Genomic DNA, 14,760 nt, shown 5'->3' on the forward strand with positions numbered 1-14,760 from the left:
AACCAAATCTTATCTGTTTCTCTCCCTGAATTGTGATCAGAGTAATTTTAAATACTTGCCTTGCAGAGGAAATAAACTCCTGCATTCTTAGGGAAAACTGTTCAACTGAAAGATCTGACAATGTAATTTTCAAATGAGTTTAAAGAGTTGATGACTTAAGTGAATGTGAATTCTTATTTACCTTTTACTTTGAGCTTGGCTACTATTCTCCATTAATAGCGTTTGGTACATTAATTGCTTCCTTCAAGCTCCTGTCAGCTTTCTAGTAGGTAAGTGATACTCCCTCAAACCCCACTTTGGTATGCATTTGAAGAAACATAAAGGGTCAATCTAGGTTTTCCTAAATCTATCATTTGAGGATATGAGTTTATTAATTGCTTTATGTTTATATATCATTTCTGACTTTTAACCAAAAATATAATGAATTCAAGATAGTCATTATATGTCTAGATTAGTTAGGCATATTAGAGACTTTATGTACCTTCCATCATAGAAACTGAATATCTCCGAAAGAAAGAAAGAAAGAAAGAAAGAAAGAAAGAAAGAAAGAAGAAATAAAAATGTCTTCATAGTGGGTATGATCTTATATATAGAAAAATTCTAAGGAATCTCTAAAAATCTATGATTAATAAGTGAGTTTAGCAAAGTCACAAAATACAAGGCCAAAATTCAAAAATCAATTTTATCTCCATTCTAGAAACAATCAGAAACAAATTTAAAAATCCATACCACTTACAATAACTTGAAAAAGCATGAATAGAGGTAGATTTAACAAACCATAGCCACAACCTTACACTGAGCACTGGAGCGTATTACTGAAAGAAAGTAAAGAAAACCTAAATAAATACAGACATGCACCATCTTCATGGATCAGCTCAATATTAGGATTTCAGTTTTCCACAAATGGATCTATAGATTCAAAGCAATCCCAAATCAAACATCAGTGGGCTTTTAAAAGAAATTGATAAGCTGACTATAACATTTATATTAAAATGCAGATAACTTATAAGAGTAGTCAAAATAATTTGGGAAAAGATACACAGAGTTGGAAAATTCACACCACCTAGTTTCAAGATTTACTATACAGTAATCGAGGCAGTGTGGTATTGGCACAAGGATAAATACACCAATAGAATAGATTGGAAAAGTCCAAAAATCAGCCCACAGGTATATAGTCAACCGATTTTCAACAAATGTGCTGAAGTAATTCAGTGGCAGTATTGAATAGTTTTTTTCAACAAATGGTGTTAAAATAGCTGGTTATCTATTTGGAAAATAATGAAACTCTACCTTTATCAAATATCATGCATGGAAATTAATTTGAAAGATAATAAAGACGTAAGATAAAATCAGAACATTAACACTTCTAGAAGAAAAATAGGAAAAATCTTAGCTATCTTAAATGAGGCAAAGATTTCTGAGGAAACAAAAGGGACAAATATTTTAAAAAATGATAAATTGGACTTCCTTGAAAGACACAATTAAGAAAATTAAGAGGTAAACCACAGATTGGGAGAAGATAATAAATCAGACAGACAGATATACATGCATTATTTGTATGTATCTATGTGTATTTTGTTATTTAGAGTATAGATAGATGAGGATATGCATCCAGAATATATAAAGAACCATTACAGCTCAATAGTAAAAAGCCAGACAACCAGTTTTTTTTTTTTAATTGGCAAAAGATTTGAAAAGGTATTTCACTGGAAAAGATATATGAATGGTCAATAAGTGCATGAAAAGATACATTATAATTGGTCATCAAAGCATTGGAAATTAAAACCATTATAAGGTTTAAAGTGTAAGGTTAAAAGACGAAACTAAGTGTTGATGAGGATGTAAAGCAACTGTAATTTTCATGCTTTGCTAGTAGGAATATAAAATGGTGCCACGACTTCAAAAACGCATTTAGCTATTTCTTTAAAAGCTGAGCATATACTACCATACAACATTAATTCCACTATTAGTTATTTGTCTAAGGGAAATGAAAATCCATGTCCCCACAAAGGTTTGCACACACACAAATGTTTACAGTAACTTTGCCCATAATATCCAAAATGTAACTCAACTATCCATCAATAGAATAGGTAAGCCAAATGTAGTACATCTGGTACCAGGAATAATAAAAAGGAATGAATTACTGATACCTGAAACAGCATGGATAAGTCTCCAAAACATTATGGGGAGCCAAAGAAGTGAGACACTCTGTGATTCCATTTTTATGAAACTATAGAAAAAACAAATCTAATATGGGCCCAGGGTGAGGAGGATTTACCAGAAAAGGAAATGGGATATTTTAGGTTGATAGACATTTTCTATGTCTTTGTTGATGTGGTGATTACAGTTTTATACATTAGTCAGACTTATCAAATTGCACATTTAAAATAGATGTATTTTATTATATGTAAATTATAGGATGAATAAGGATGGAAATTAGAGAAGTTACAAATTCTACTTATAGTTGATCCCCTAGGAAAAAAAGTCAAGTGATAAATGAGCACCTGAGCAAGATTTCAGAATCCTGTTTGAAACTACATAAAAATACTGCTATGAAGACAATTACTAACATCTAAGTATAAAAATTTTGACTTTTAGTGCATTTGTACAGAGAATGGTGGTATATTTCATTTAAACTTATGGTCAAACATAGCAATCTATTGTAATCAGAGGAAAGCATCAGTTCTAAGTATAGAAACAAGATTAAACAGACACATCCAAAATAATGAAATTAAATGATATCTAGAAACTAAATCTAAATCATGTGTACTACTCATATATTTTTAGAAAAATAGCCATATATTAGTGTGAAAAGATGTAAAGAAGTGAATATTAATTTGTTGAGCCAGACACATAGTATTGATAAGGATGTATCATAAGTAACTGTAGCTTGCGATAAGTAAATGACTTCCCTTCTTTTTACTTTATGCTTTTTTTCTTACAGTAATTAATATGAACAGATATTTCCTTTGTCCCTTTATTTCTTGAAACCACACCCTTCCTCATTGCGCCTCTTTCTCCAAAAGTGAATTTTTAAATTTATCACCTTTCCTTTAGTTTTTCTTTTCTTTCCCCTTCTTTTTTGTATCTCCAAAGTTATAGTAACTTAGCAAAAGTTAATGCCCCTCTTCACTTACCCACCTAAGGCTTATTTTTGAAGCAGTTTTTGCATTGTAAAGAGGACAGTATTGTGGAAATGATTCTCAAGTCCAATTGTATGGGAAATTATGAGTTTGCTTCCGCTTTGTAGGGCATCAAAAATGTATTAAGTACTGTAGAATGGATTACATCTCTTTTGTCTTCTCCCAAAGTAATTTGTTTATTGTCCTTTACCTTTCCCCTTTCTTTTCCTTTGGGCTGTGTCTGGAGTAACCTGTTCAGTTGCTCAGCGAACCTCCCCTTCCCGCCCAGGCATACCATTTAGAGTGTGTTGTGATATTATGTTCTTGAGCCTTGATGGACCATGATGAACTATCAAGCTTAGTTACTTTTTCTTAGCGCTCCTTTCTGCCTGGAGAGTCTTACTGTATTAGTCTCCTTTCACCTTCCTACAGATTTGTTATTGGGCGAGAAAAGCCAGGACAAGTGAGTGAGGTTGCCCAGTTGATAAGCCAGACGCTGGAACAAGAAAGGCGCCAGAGAGAGCTGCTGGAACAGCACTATGCCCAGTACGACGCCGACGATGATGAGGTAAGCGGCGCTTGCAAACATCCTTCCTGCCTTTCTTCCCACCGTGTTCCTACTTTACAAAACTCTTTTCCCGGAAAAAGTAGGATAGGTTCTTTGCAGTTCCTCAAGGAGAACGTGTCTACATTCAACTCCACAGAAAATAAACATTACTTACATTTGTTATTAACTGATGAATCAAGTAACGGTATCCCATTTACAGCATGAAGACTTTGGAGTCAAGGAAGTCCTTTTTGTGCTATTAAAAGAAATTCACTGAAACAAAAAAGAGCGAAAAAACCAAGATGCGAATGGTAGCTGTCTTTATTGTTGGAATTTGGTGATGTTCTCTCTCTGCTTTGTATTTTTTTGATTTCCCCCCCAATTTTCTACAGTGAGTTTGTAATGCTTTTTGAAAAAAAATGAGTAAACATTTTGATTGAAAAAAGACACATGCATACATACACAAACATACACAGGAAAGTACTCAAAAATGCTGAGTGTTTTCAGGTTTCTTTTTTCCAGGAGAAGAAAGGTCTTTGGATCTGCTCACTGTGATTTGTGCTAACATAATGCAGAACAAAGCCTTTCCACCAGCATATATTCCTTAGAGTAGATACATATTGGAATAATTTTGCATCCTGCTCTCTGTAGAAGATCAAGTAAATGAATAGAAGCTAACCCCCAAGTGAAAATGGCTCTCTGGAACCCTTGTGCGTTATAATGTAATGCAGATGCTGGTCTATTTCTAATGTAAATGCCAAATGTACATTGATATAATGGGACAACATGCTTTATTATAAACATGTTTAAACATGCATGTGTTTCATATTGGCATGTCAAAAAAAATCCATCAATAATTTAATCATAGTATTTCGTACTCCATAAACATAGTAAATATTCAGGTAAAACATATATTATTTATACCAGCTGATGTAAGGACAGTGCAACTTCTTATATTCAACCTCTGCTCATCTGAATGTATTCTTTTTCCAGACCTTTTTTTTGTTTTTGGTTTCTAGCCAGGACATAGTGAAGATTAATAAACAGACATTGAAATTTTACGTATTTTTAGTCTGGAATGTTTTAACCCAAATGTATATTAGTTTTTTATATGATTGTAATTTAATGAGGATGTATTCTCCATTTATTATAGTAGAAAAGTAAAAGTGGTGCATCAGTTAACTTTTGACCAAAGGATAAACATTACAAAGTCTTCATGTGAATGAATTAGTCTCTTAGAATCTTATATAGTTGATTTAACTTTTCACTTTCAGAGTGCATTTGAAATGGCAAGTATTTTTTTTATTCTGAGATATTACATATGAAAATGTTATTTTGGATTTAAAAATTAAAAAGCAAAAAACCAATTTTGTCAGATATTTAAATTTTCATCTTACCTATTAGTCTTCAGTTCTCTGTGCTAGTGTTTTGTGTTTTATCAGAGACACTGATTTGGTTTGGCTGCAAGCCTGTTTTAGGATTATAGAATCATTCTCTGCAGGTTTGGTTTTTACCTGCTCATTCTGCTAGAAAGAATTTGGAGGTGAGGTTCGGGGCAGTTCTGATGACATCAAGTGGGGGAAGACGAGGAAGCCAGGCTTCCCAGGCTGTGGGCTTCAGTATCTTTGGCTTTAAGAGATTGGGCTAAAATTCTGAATTCTTTCTAGCTTTTAATAGTCCATGAATCTGTGAAATAAAACATCAAGTCTAACAAGGAAAGAGGTAAAATAAGATAGCTCTTTAAGGCTCTCCTAGTGAAAATTTTAGATCATGTGCTACATATTACATACTTCCAGTTATTTTGAGGATCTGATTCCATTCAGCCCCAAAAGTTTTCAACTCAGGCCCCTAAAGCTGTTTGTTTGATGTTAGATTTTCTCCAATTTGAGTAAATGCAAAATGAGTATTTGTTACTCAACTTTTATACCTAAAAGCACATCATAAAGATTTTTTTGTTTGCCTAGTTTTTTTTTTTAAAGAAAGCAAAGTTGATTGTCACCTGAGCAGGTATTTTTCAGGACTAAGGAAGGTAAATAAATATTCAGTGCCTGGCACTTTGCAAGGTGCATTTCCCTGCATGATTTCATATAATCTTTTCAACACACAGAAGAGACTTTTTTTCTAAAAATGAGGCAAACAAAGTAAATGAGGCTTTTTCTAGTCATACAGCCAGTAGTTGGCAGATTTAGTATGGGAATAGAGTCTTCCTGTCTCCAAAGTTGGGACTTTTTACAACACTTTGCTGTTTTTGAATGGAGTGGGCTGATGGGTCTGTCTTTGTTCAGGCACACACAGAATAACTGGGGAACAAGAGATGTTGGAAAGAGGATTCCTGTTTCGAGTGATGGAGTTTCTTGTAATACTTAGGTTATGTGATTCTTTATTCCGTATTTCTAATAATAGGGGAATCAAGTGCTTGGAGAATTAATCTTATTCTAGGTAGATAATCCCTAAGTATCCTGTGAAGACAGGACTTTAGAGAAGAATAATTGAGTATATGATTTTGTTTTTTAAATTAGAGTTTAGCTCTAGGTTCAACTTTTTCTTTTGTCTTCAAGTTGTAGAAATAGAAATCAGATGCTTGCTACTATGTTATTCCAAGTAACCTTCACTTTACTGAAAAGGTCAAGGAGTCTTTTTCTTTGTCTCTTTCTCATGCTCCTCTCTGACTTATAATTCTCCCTTTCTTGTGTGTTGCCAAAACATGCTCAGTTAAAACCAACTGTTAATTTTCTGTGCATAGGAGAAATGAAGCTGTACAAATAATGAAAATCCACTCTTGCATAAATATTTTATCTCCTTGATTTAATTTTTTTACTAATACTACCAAATAGTGTTAAATCAATTTAAGTGGTATGTCCCTATTTTTTATTTACTCTCTCCCTCTTTGTTAATGAAAAGTAAAATGGCCAACAGACATAATGAAGGTGAGAAGAACCAATATTGGTTATCCAGTGGGTAAATGGTCCTTGAATAACTGAGTTAATTTTATATGTAATTGAACAATGTATAGATTTACACATCATTGTTAATTCTGAATTGTGTAATCAATCACTTGGCTTCTCACTTTTCTTATCATTTATGGAATCATCTTGTGATTTCAAAGTTAGAATCATTTTTATTTCACAATATCCCCTGTGACATTCCCTGGGCCAGCCAGGAAAACCTCTAATTAAATGCAGGACGACCGAGTTCATCCAACTAATTTCCAGAGCCAGCGCTTAGATCAGCATTGTCTACTGAAGGATAGATAGCTTCTGGTTTGGGTCAAATCATCCAAGGTTGATTCTAACTTGGAACTTGTCACATTGACAGAGGGGAGTTGCTTGCTTGAATTGCCTATAGGGAAAACATTGTAATATATCTCACATATATATGTGAGAAATATATCCCGAAATTGTAAAAGTACAGTAGTTCTCTATCAAAACCATATTTAGGATTAAGAATACCTCATCATGTATAGTGTGTGCTTGCATATAGCTGTTTTAATGCTTTAGGAAATTATAAGTGGTAATTCAGAATTCAAAATTTATAGATAATTCCAAAACTTTATTGAAATCTCTGCTCTTTATGATTTTTTCCCGAATATTTAAACCAGAAGAGTTTAAAGTAAGCAAACAACCAAATCAATTTAAATTTACATTCCTGTTTCTGTTTACTCTCTGTTAAACATTGTGATGAAAAAAATAAATAAATAAAAAGGGCTCTGCCCAAAGCCTGAAGAGCAAAGGGCAGGATCCTATAAAGAAGAGGAAGATTAAATCTGAATAATTGAAATATAGATCTGAATATATCTGTAATTAGCAACTGCATTTCTGAATAATAGAATTATTGTTCATTTCTTTTTCTTTCTTTCTTTCTTTCTTTCTTTAACAATCTGGAAGGTAACGATGGAGGATTTCAGTAAGCCCCTCACACAGTCAGCACTATCCCACGAAATTCTGGGGGTATGGTAAATTTTTCAACTAGATTTTAATTTTCAATAACAAATTTAATCTCCTGTCATACTCCACAACTGTCAATGTCTAGCCTTTCAATGGTGGGATGATGTAATTTTGATATATGTTTTGTGTAACATGGGTCACGTATGTAAATTGTAGGTAGATGTTTCTATCCAAGATCACTATGCAATGTGAAATACAGTTGGGCTCAGACTAGAAATGAAGTATGAACTGGTGCTGTACCACTTTTTTGAATTAAGAAATACATATGGTCGTTCACATTCAAATAAACTATTTTACATGCACTTTGCAATTATATGATTATTTTGGTTTGCTTCTTTAAATATACTCTTAAAATATTACGTTTATTACATTTTAAAATCTTAGATTATAGGTGTTATTTCAGAGTCTCTTCGGGCAGTAGTTTATAACAAGGTTAATCATCACTCTAGAAACCGAGGCTCCTTCTCTTAAAGCATAATTTAATCTCATTTCCATAATTTTTTTCATTACTGGAATTAATATCATTATAACTATATCATGAGAACAGTAGTTTAGTTTTTAGAATCTTTTAAAGTACTGAATATGATTTAGAGCAGCTGCCTACATGGATATGCATTTTTATTGCTTGTGTTAACATTAATAACATTAATAATTAGAGACAGAAATATAGTAGAAGCTATGGTTTGCATAAGTGTTGAATGATTTATAAGAATATAATTTTTAGGTGAAAAGTATTACAGGGATAACATTAAATTTGACTCCTGCTGTTTGCTGTTCCTGGTTGGAAACAGCTTATGTTGTGTGAAAAAGAGATTGCAATTACTATGGATGGCCTTTTAATAATGTGGATTGAGTTTATACTGTTCTTAATGTTGAGAACCTATGAGTGGGGGGCATTCTCTCAGTTCTCAAACGTTTGTGTTATAGCAGGCACCAGAACTTCAGTGTTTTTTCTGTCCTTTATCATTAGGCTGCTCTCTTTAATAGGGAAAAAGCCTTCTTTAATTTTTGTTGTCAACTGTTTTAGAACACTGTGGCTGAATTGCAAGGAGTGTCTGGCAACTGCAATAACAATAACAACTATTTCCTTAAGGTTTGTTTTTTTTGGTGGAAAATAATGCTTATCTGTACTTTTCTGCTTCCTGTGTGAAATTAAATATTCTATGTGTCTTATTAACTAGCTGTGTGCTCAGAACTCTAGAGCCGTGTGTTTTCTATGTTGAATGATAGTTGGAGAAATTATCATTTGAAAAATAATATTTAATTTTGAAATATAGCACATATTACAGGTACAGGTTCTGCAAGTTGGACTCAATCCTTAACGTTTAACCATGGATGTTTTTAACCCTTAACACTTTAAGTATTTTGTAATTTATATTAAAGGGGAAGAAAAAGATACCCAACAACAAGGCTGTATAATGTTTATACAATACAGTGTTTTTAAATCCAATGTTGTTATTTTAGAAAATAATCTTTGGATACAGAGTTTTTAATTTTTCAAAAAACTAAATGCACAGTATCTTTAAATTATACAAGTACTTATTTGCATGATTTACACAGTGGACATAGGAAAATGTCTAAAAACGTATTACACTTCAAGTGACAAAATAATTCTCACTATCTTTAGCTGCTAGTAACAGAAATGGGAGAGCTTAAAAATGGAAGTCAAGTATGTTTAAAGTGGAGATTGGATTATGGTGATAAGAGGAGCCTGAAGAATAGGAGAAATATAAGACCTTTTTAACAACTTGTTTATAGACTCCAATTTGGATCTTTAAAACCATTAAATTTAATTATACCCTTTAGTTTGTGATCCCCAAATCTACAGTACTGGTCGTTGTCATTGAAACCTAGAATCATAAGATGCTTAGACAACATTTAGATGAAGATTGTATCCATGCTTGATCTAGCCTAAGCAGTGTAAACGTATACACATACACACACACGCACACACACACACACACACACACACACACACCATCTCCTGGAGTTAGACATCCTCCTATACTTGAAAGATCTTCTTTAGAAATATATTCTTTGTATGTGAAAAAATTATTATTTATAGTATTGAGCACAGACAGGAAGATGGATAGTGTCAAGGGAAGACAGAGGTTAAAATAGAAACCTTTGCCTAAATATTGTCATCTTTTTTGTAGCTTATTTTCTTTATTTTATCATAATGCAAGTGATTTGAATATCTTCATGTTATTTTCTTTCCAACTGTCACATTGTGATGATATTTATTCATGAATGAGTTACAAAATACTAAATAAACTCTATCAAATTTTCTATGCCATTAAATTCCTCTGAGAATATAGGCTTTGTACATCCTAGAAATCATGCTAGAACAATTCTATAGTACAATGACGAACAGGCTTTGCAGTGTTAGAGATGTCACAGAAATAACAGGAATGACAATATTTTTCCAACTTTAAGAATATTTGTAAGTTGAATATCATTTTATACCAAAAAGTTATAGAATATAAAAAGGCACCACTGGAGATGGGCCTTATCAGCCTTACTGTCCAGTGGGCCCGAGGGATCCTGTGGCTTCGCCATGCCTCTGCTCCTTCTCTCTTCTCTTCCTGGAATGCCATTCCCTGCACTCATTCTTGGTTGCCCTTGTATGCCCGGTGATCCTGTTCACTTTTCAGGGCTCAGTTTAGGTTTCATGTGTCTTCTCTACAAAGCCTTCTTAGACTATCTCAGCTGGTCTGGGGCCCCTTTTCTGTATGAGTCAATAGTACTGCACATCTCTCTCTACCATTATTTACCCATAAATATCCCCCACTGGTTTATAATCTCTTCAGTGACAGGTTTCAGTAGCTCGTTGATTTTTAGTACATACCAGCCTGAGCCTAGCGCTGGGCAGATTAGAAGAAGCCAAGAAATTGAACTGAATTGAATCACTCAAAGGACGTTAAGATGAAAATTGGAGAATAGAGTTAAATGAGGAGAATAAAATTTAGTTAGGAGCATAATCTGAAATAAGGAGGCAAGACTGGCATAGAGTACATGGGAAAAGGATTGTCAAACCTGGCAAGACTAGAGATTAGAGATAGGGACTGAGGAATAATCTGTACTTGTCCTTTGGGATTTGGGATTTAGCACCTTTCTGTGGGATTTTACCTCCACATTTTAATTATTTTGAAAGAACGTGAATTTGCAAGAAGACCTTGTCTCTATCACACTGCACCAAAATTGTTTGCACATAAAACCAGAAAAAAAATGAATATACATACTTCATTCCTTGAAAATCTTTGGACTTCAGCAATAAGAATTTGGTCACTCACATTGACATGACTTCTTTTTAGTCATAACTGCATAAACATACAATAGAAACAGAGTAGTTGAAATGGCCTAAGTGATGTCAAGATCAATATTGCATAGATAGCCATCTTCTCTTATTTTGCCCAATAGCCATCAATCATAGAAATCTCTTTTCTTCAGCAGTAAGAACTAAATGGTGACCTGACCAAAGACCAGTGTTTCGAAGCAGCTTTGTTATGGAGTTTAGTAGGTCTGATAAGTATTACATTTATTTTAAACTGATACTGATGTTTGTAAGGGTAGTGGTAAAAACTCTTAATGGATCTGAAATTCCAGGTCTTAAAGAGATTAAAAAAATTATCTTATTGACATAAAATTGACAGAGTAAAATGTGGATGGATCTTTAGTATATAATTTGACTTTTTATCATTATATATTCATATTTCATATATTAACGTCAGTGTTAATGAGGGATAATTTATATACAATAAAATGCACCAATTGTAAATGTATTTATGTAGATAGACAGTTTCATGAATAACCACCACTACAATCAAAATACAGAACATTTTCATGACCTCAAATAATTTTCTTATAGAACTTTGCAGTTACTCTCATCCCAAACCAAATATCTATCTGTTTTCTAACATTATAGATTAATTTTGTCAATCCTAGAATGTCATTTGAACAGAATCATAAAGTACACACTTCTCAATATCTGGCTTCTTTCACTTTCATAATGTTATATTTATTGTAAGTATTCTGCATATTATGATGAGACTGTAATTGATACTGCTTTGAGTTACAGTAGACAAAGCCCAGGGCCTACCCAAAGTGGGATGTCCAATTGGAAACCCCCATCGTGAAGCTTGAGTCCCATGGGCTACACTACTATATAAGATGAAAATAAAATCTAAACTCCACTATGTGAGAAACTGCCTTGTTAAACCTTGGTTTTGGATAGAAGGGAAGAAAAATTTTTCCTGAGACATGTTGATCACAGCAACCTGAATTTATGCTACCTTTAAGAGAAAAAAAATACCCTTTATCGAGTATTCGTCTTCAATCAAAGCCTAAATGTTAAAGTTTCCAAAAAATGAGCTTACAGTTTCAAAGTACAAATCACCATGAGTAACAGACAACAGAAGAGGGTGGGTGCAGGGAGGAAGTAAAAAGGGAAGGGAGAAAAAAGGAGAAAGGAAAAAAAAGATAAGATCCCAATTATTTTATCAATTATACCAAACTGGAACTGGTGTCTCCGGTCCTGTATAACTTCTTCCAGAGGACAAAAATGAAAGTAGAACAACTCTGATACTAGGAATATAGTAAAACCTTGAGAGTGTGAGATGTATGAGGTAATGAGGTCTAACCTTGGTACCAAACCATATGATGATGATAAAGAAGACTTACAGGCCTATCCTATTCATAAAACAATGCAAAAAGAAAAAGCCTAAATAAGATATTAACAAATCGTATCCAAGAACATTTAAAAGAGAGATTATGGTGACATAGAGTTTAGCCAGTAATGCAAGTATGGTTTCATATTTGAACATCAGTCACTACTTGCATTTGACATCAGACTAGAAGGCAAGAAGTAAAAGAAATATATTGGAAAAAAAAGAAATATATTGGAGAAGAAAAAATAAAACTTTTTTTTAAGTTTTATTTATTTTTTGAGAGAGAGAGAGAGAGAGAGAGAGACAGTGTGAGTGGGGGAGGGGGAGAGAGCGAGGGAGACAGAGAATCCCAAGCAGGCTCCGTGCTGCCAATACAGAGCCCAATGTTTGGCTCAAACCCACGAAGCCACGAGATCATGACCTGAGCCGAAACGAAGACTCTGACATTTAACCAACTGAGCCACCCAGGTTGCCCCAAGAAATGAAACTGTTATTATTGCAGGTGATGTGATTATCTATTTGGAAAACCTCAAATATACCTAAAGATCAATTACTAAAATTATAAGATTTTAGCAAATTTGCTGGGCATATAAATTAATATAAAATATAGCATGTATTTCAATGTGTCTACAGAGAGAGGATATAACTTATAAATTATTAATTCCTTTGGTAAAAGGCAAGACGTTGCCTAATAAAACATAGGCAAGACCCTCAGGGAAAGAATTTTATTGAAATATATTAAAGAAGGCTTATATGAAAGGGAAAAGAAGCCTTATTCATGGATTAGAAGACTCAGTAGTTTAATTGAGTCAATTTTCTCTAAGTAGATTTATACATTCAATGCAATGCCAGTGAAAAGAATTGTAAAGAATTTAAAAATAGAATTTGGTAAGCTATTGCTACAATCCATAGGAAATCCGAACAATGCACCAGGGAAAAAAAAAAGTAACATTTCACATGCCTTAGAAGAGAGATATTTATTACTAAGCTGTAGAAATTTAGTCCCTGGAGCAAAAGAAGGAACAAGTTGGTCAAGGAGTCCGGAAGCAGTCCCTCACATACATGAAAATTGGATTAGTCATGCAGATCACACTCCAGGTGAGCTGGGGAATGTTAGGCTTCTTAGTGAAGAGAAAACAGTGTAGTTGCAATCCCCAATCTCAGTCTGTATCTAAAATTCACTCCAGGTGGATCAACTATTTAGATGCAAAAAGAAAATTTAGAAGACACTGTAGAAGACTGTCTTTATGACCTCATTGTAAGAAATGTTTCTACACAAAACACCTAAGAAAGCAAAACTATAAAGGAAAGGATTGAGAAAATTGTATTAAAATTAAGAACTTCTGTTCATCAGAAGAATACCTTTATGAAAGCAAAAAGGCAGACCAGAGGCTGGAAGAAAATGTTTGAAAAATAAATAACTGAAAGAGAGTCATATAAAAAGTACTTCTGTGAGCCAATAAGGAAAGAATAGCATTGGCTTTAATGATCATGTCATAGAAGAGGAAACCTCAGTGGCCAATGAACATATGAAAAGATGCCTGAACATATTAGCAATCAGGATGTAAAAATTAAAAACCAAAATGAAATACCATTTGATAGCTACTGAATTGATTTAAATGGAATATTTTAAGTTTTGGTGAGGATGTGGAGTAAAAGGAACTTTTATTCTCTGCACACAGGAATATTCATCGGCCCATCCACCTTGAAAAACAATTTGACATTATCTAGTAAGGTTGACTTCTTCTAAGCACTTAGTATAAGTCTTATATACATGAACTGTAAGAATTGTTCTAATACTTTTCTTATAAGAGAAAAAAATTGGACACAACTGCTATCTCTACCAAGAAAAGAATGGGCAAAAATACTGTGGTGTATTCTTACAATGGAATGATGTACAGAAGTGGTTTCAGCAATCCCATGGCAACTGGTAGAATCTCAGGGACATACCATTCAAAATGAAAAAGGCACAGAAGAATACAATAGAATTCCACTTATATGAAGTTTAGAACCATTAAAAACAAATGATACATTGTTTTGCTATACGTAAATATGATAAAACTGAAGAAAAACCAAGAATGATAAAATCCAGCAGGATTACTTTGAAGGGCAAGCATCTAAAACAGGAAAGCACACACAAGAGGACTCTACGATGTGGTGATACTGCTCCTTTTCTTGTACTAGGTTGTTCATTGGTAGTGGTTTTATCTTTATTCATATACTGTCTATATGTTTTGTAAATATTCTGTCACCTCAATATTTAATGAAAAATTAATATCTGCCATGGACAGTTCTTACATTTAGCCATTATATGGATACAAAATGACTCCGACCTGGTTCCTGCTCCCCAGCATTTACAAAATGACCCTACAACTCTGTCTCAAACTTGCCTCAATGTGACAATCTCATGGTACTTCTTTAAAATTACACATTTCCCCACCCAGCCTCAGACCTAGTGAAACAGAATATGCATTGTAGCA

General features: G+C 33.5%; 1 protein-coding gene across 16 annotated transcripts in view; it reads left to right on the top strand.

The window, feature by feature from the left end:
* Positions 1 to 14,760, top strand: part of PPP1R9A (protein phosphatase 1 regulatory subunit 9A) — a 324,540-nt gene that overhangs the window by 217,268 nt on the left and 92,512 nt on the right. For 9 of the 16 annotated variants that reach the window (XM_053897845.1, XM_019443360.2, XM_053897839.1 and 6 more), the window contains 3 exons: positions 3,555 to 3,690; positions 7,554 to 7,616; positions 8,641 to 8,706. In XM_053897845.1, the coding sequence (XP_053753820.1) occupies positions 3,555 to 3,690; positions 7,554 to 7,616; positions 8,641 to 8,706 (265 nt within the window). The remainder of the gene's footprint in view (positions 1 to 3,554; positions 3,691 to 7,553; positions 7,617 to 8,640; positions 8,707 to 14,760) is intronic. The other 7 variants (XM_053897837.1, XM_053897847.1, XM_053897842.1 and 4 more) reach the window with 3 other exon arrangements.

The sequence above is a fragment of the Panthera pardus genome, unplaced genomic scaffold, assembly GCF_024362965.1.
Source record: "Panthera pardus isolate Hobbes unplaced genomic scaffold, ASM2436296v1 HiC_scaffold_8, whole genome shotgun sequence".
Taxonomy (NCBI): domain Eukaryota; kingdom Metazoa; phylum Chordata; class Mammalia; order Carnivora; family Felidae; genus Panthera; species Panthera pardus.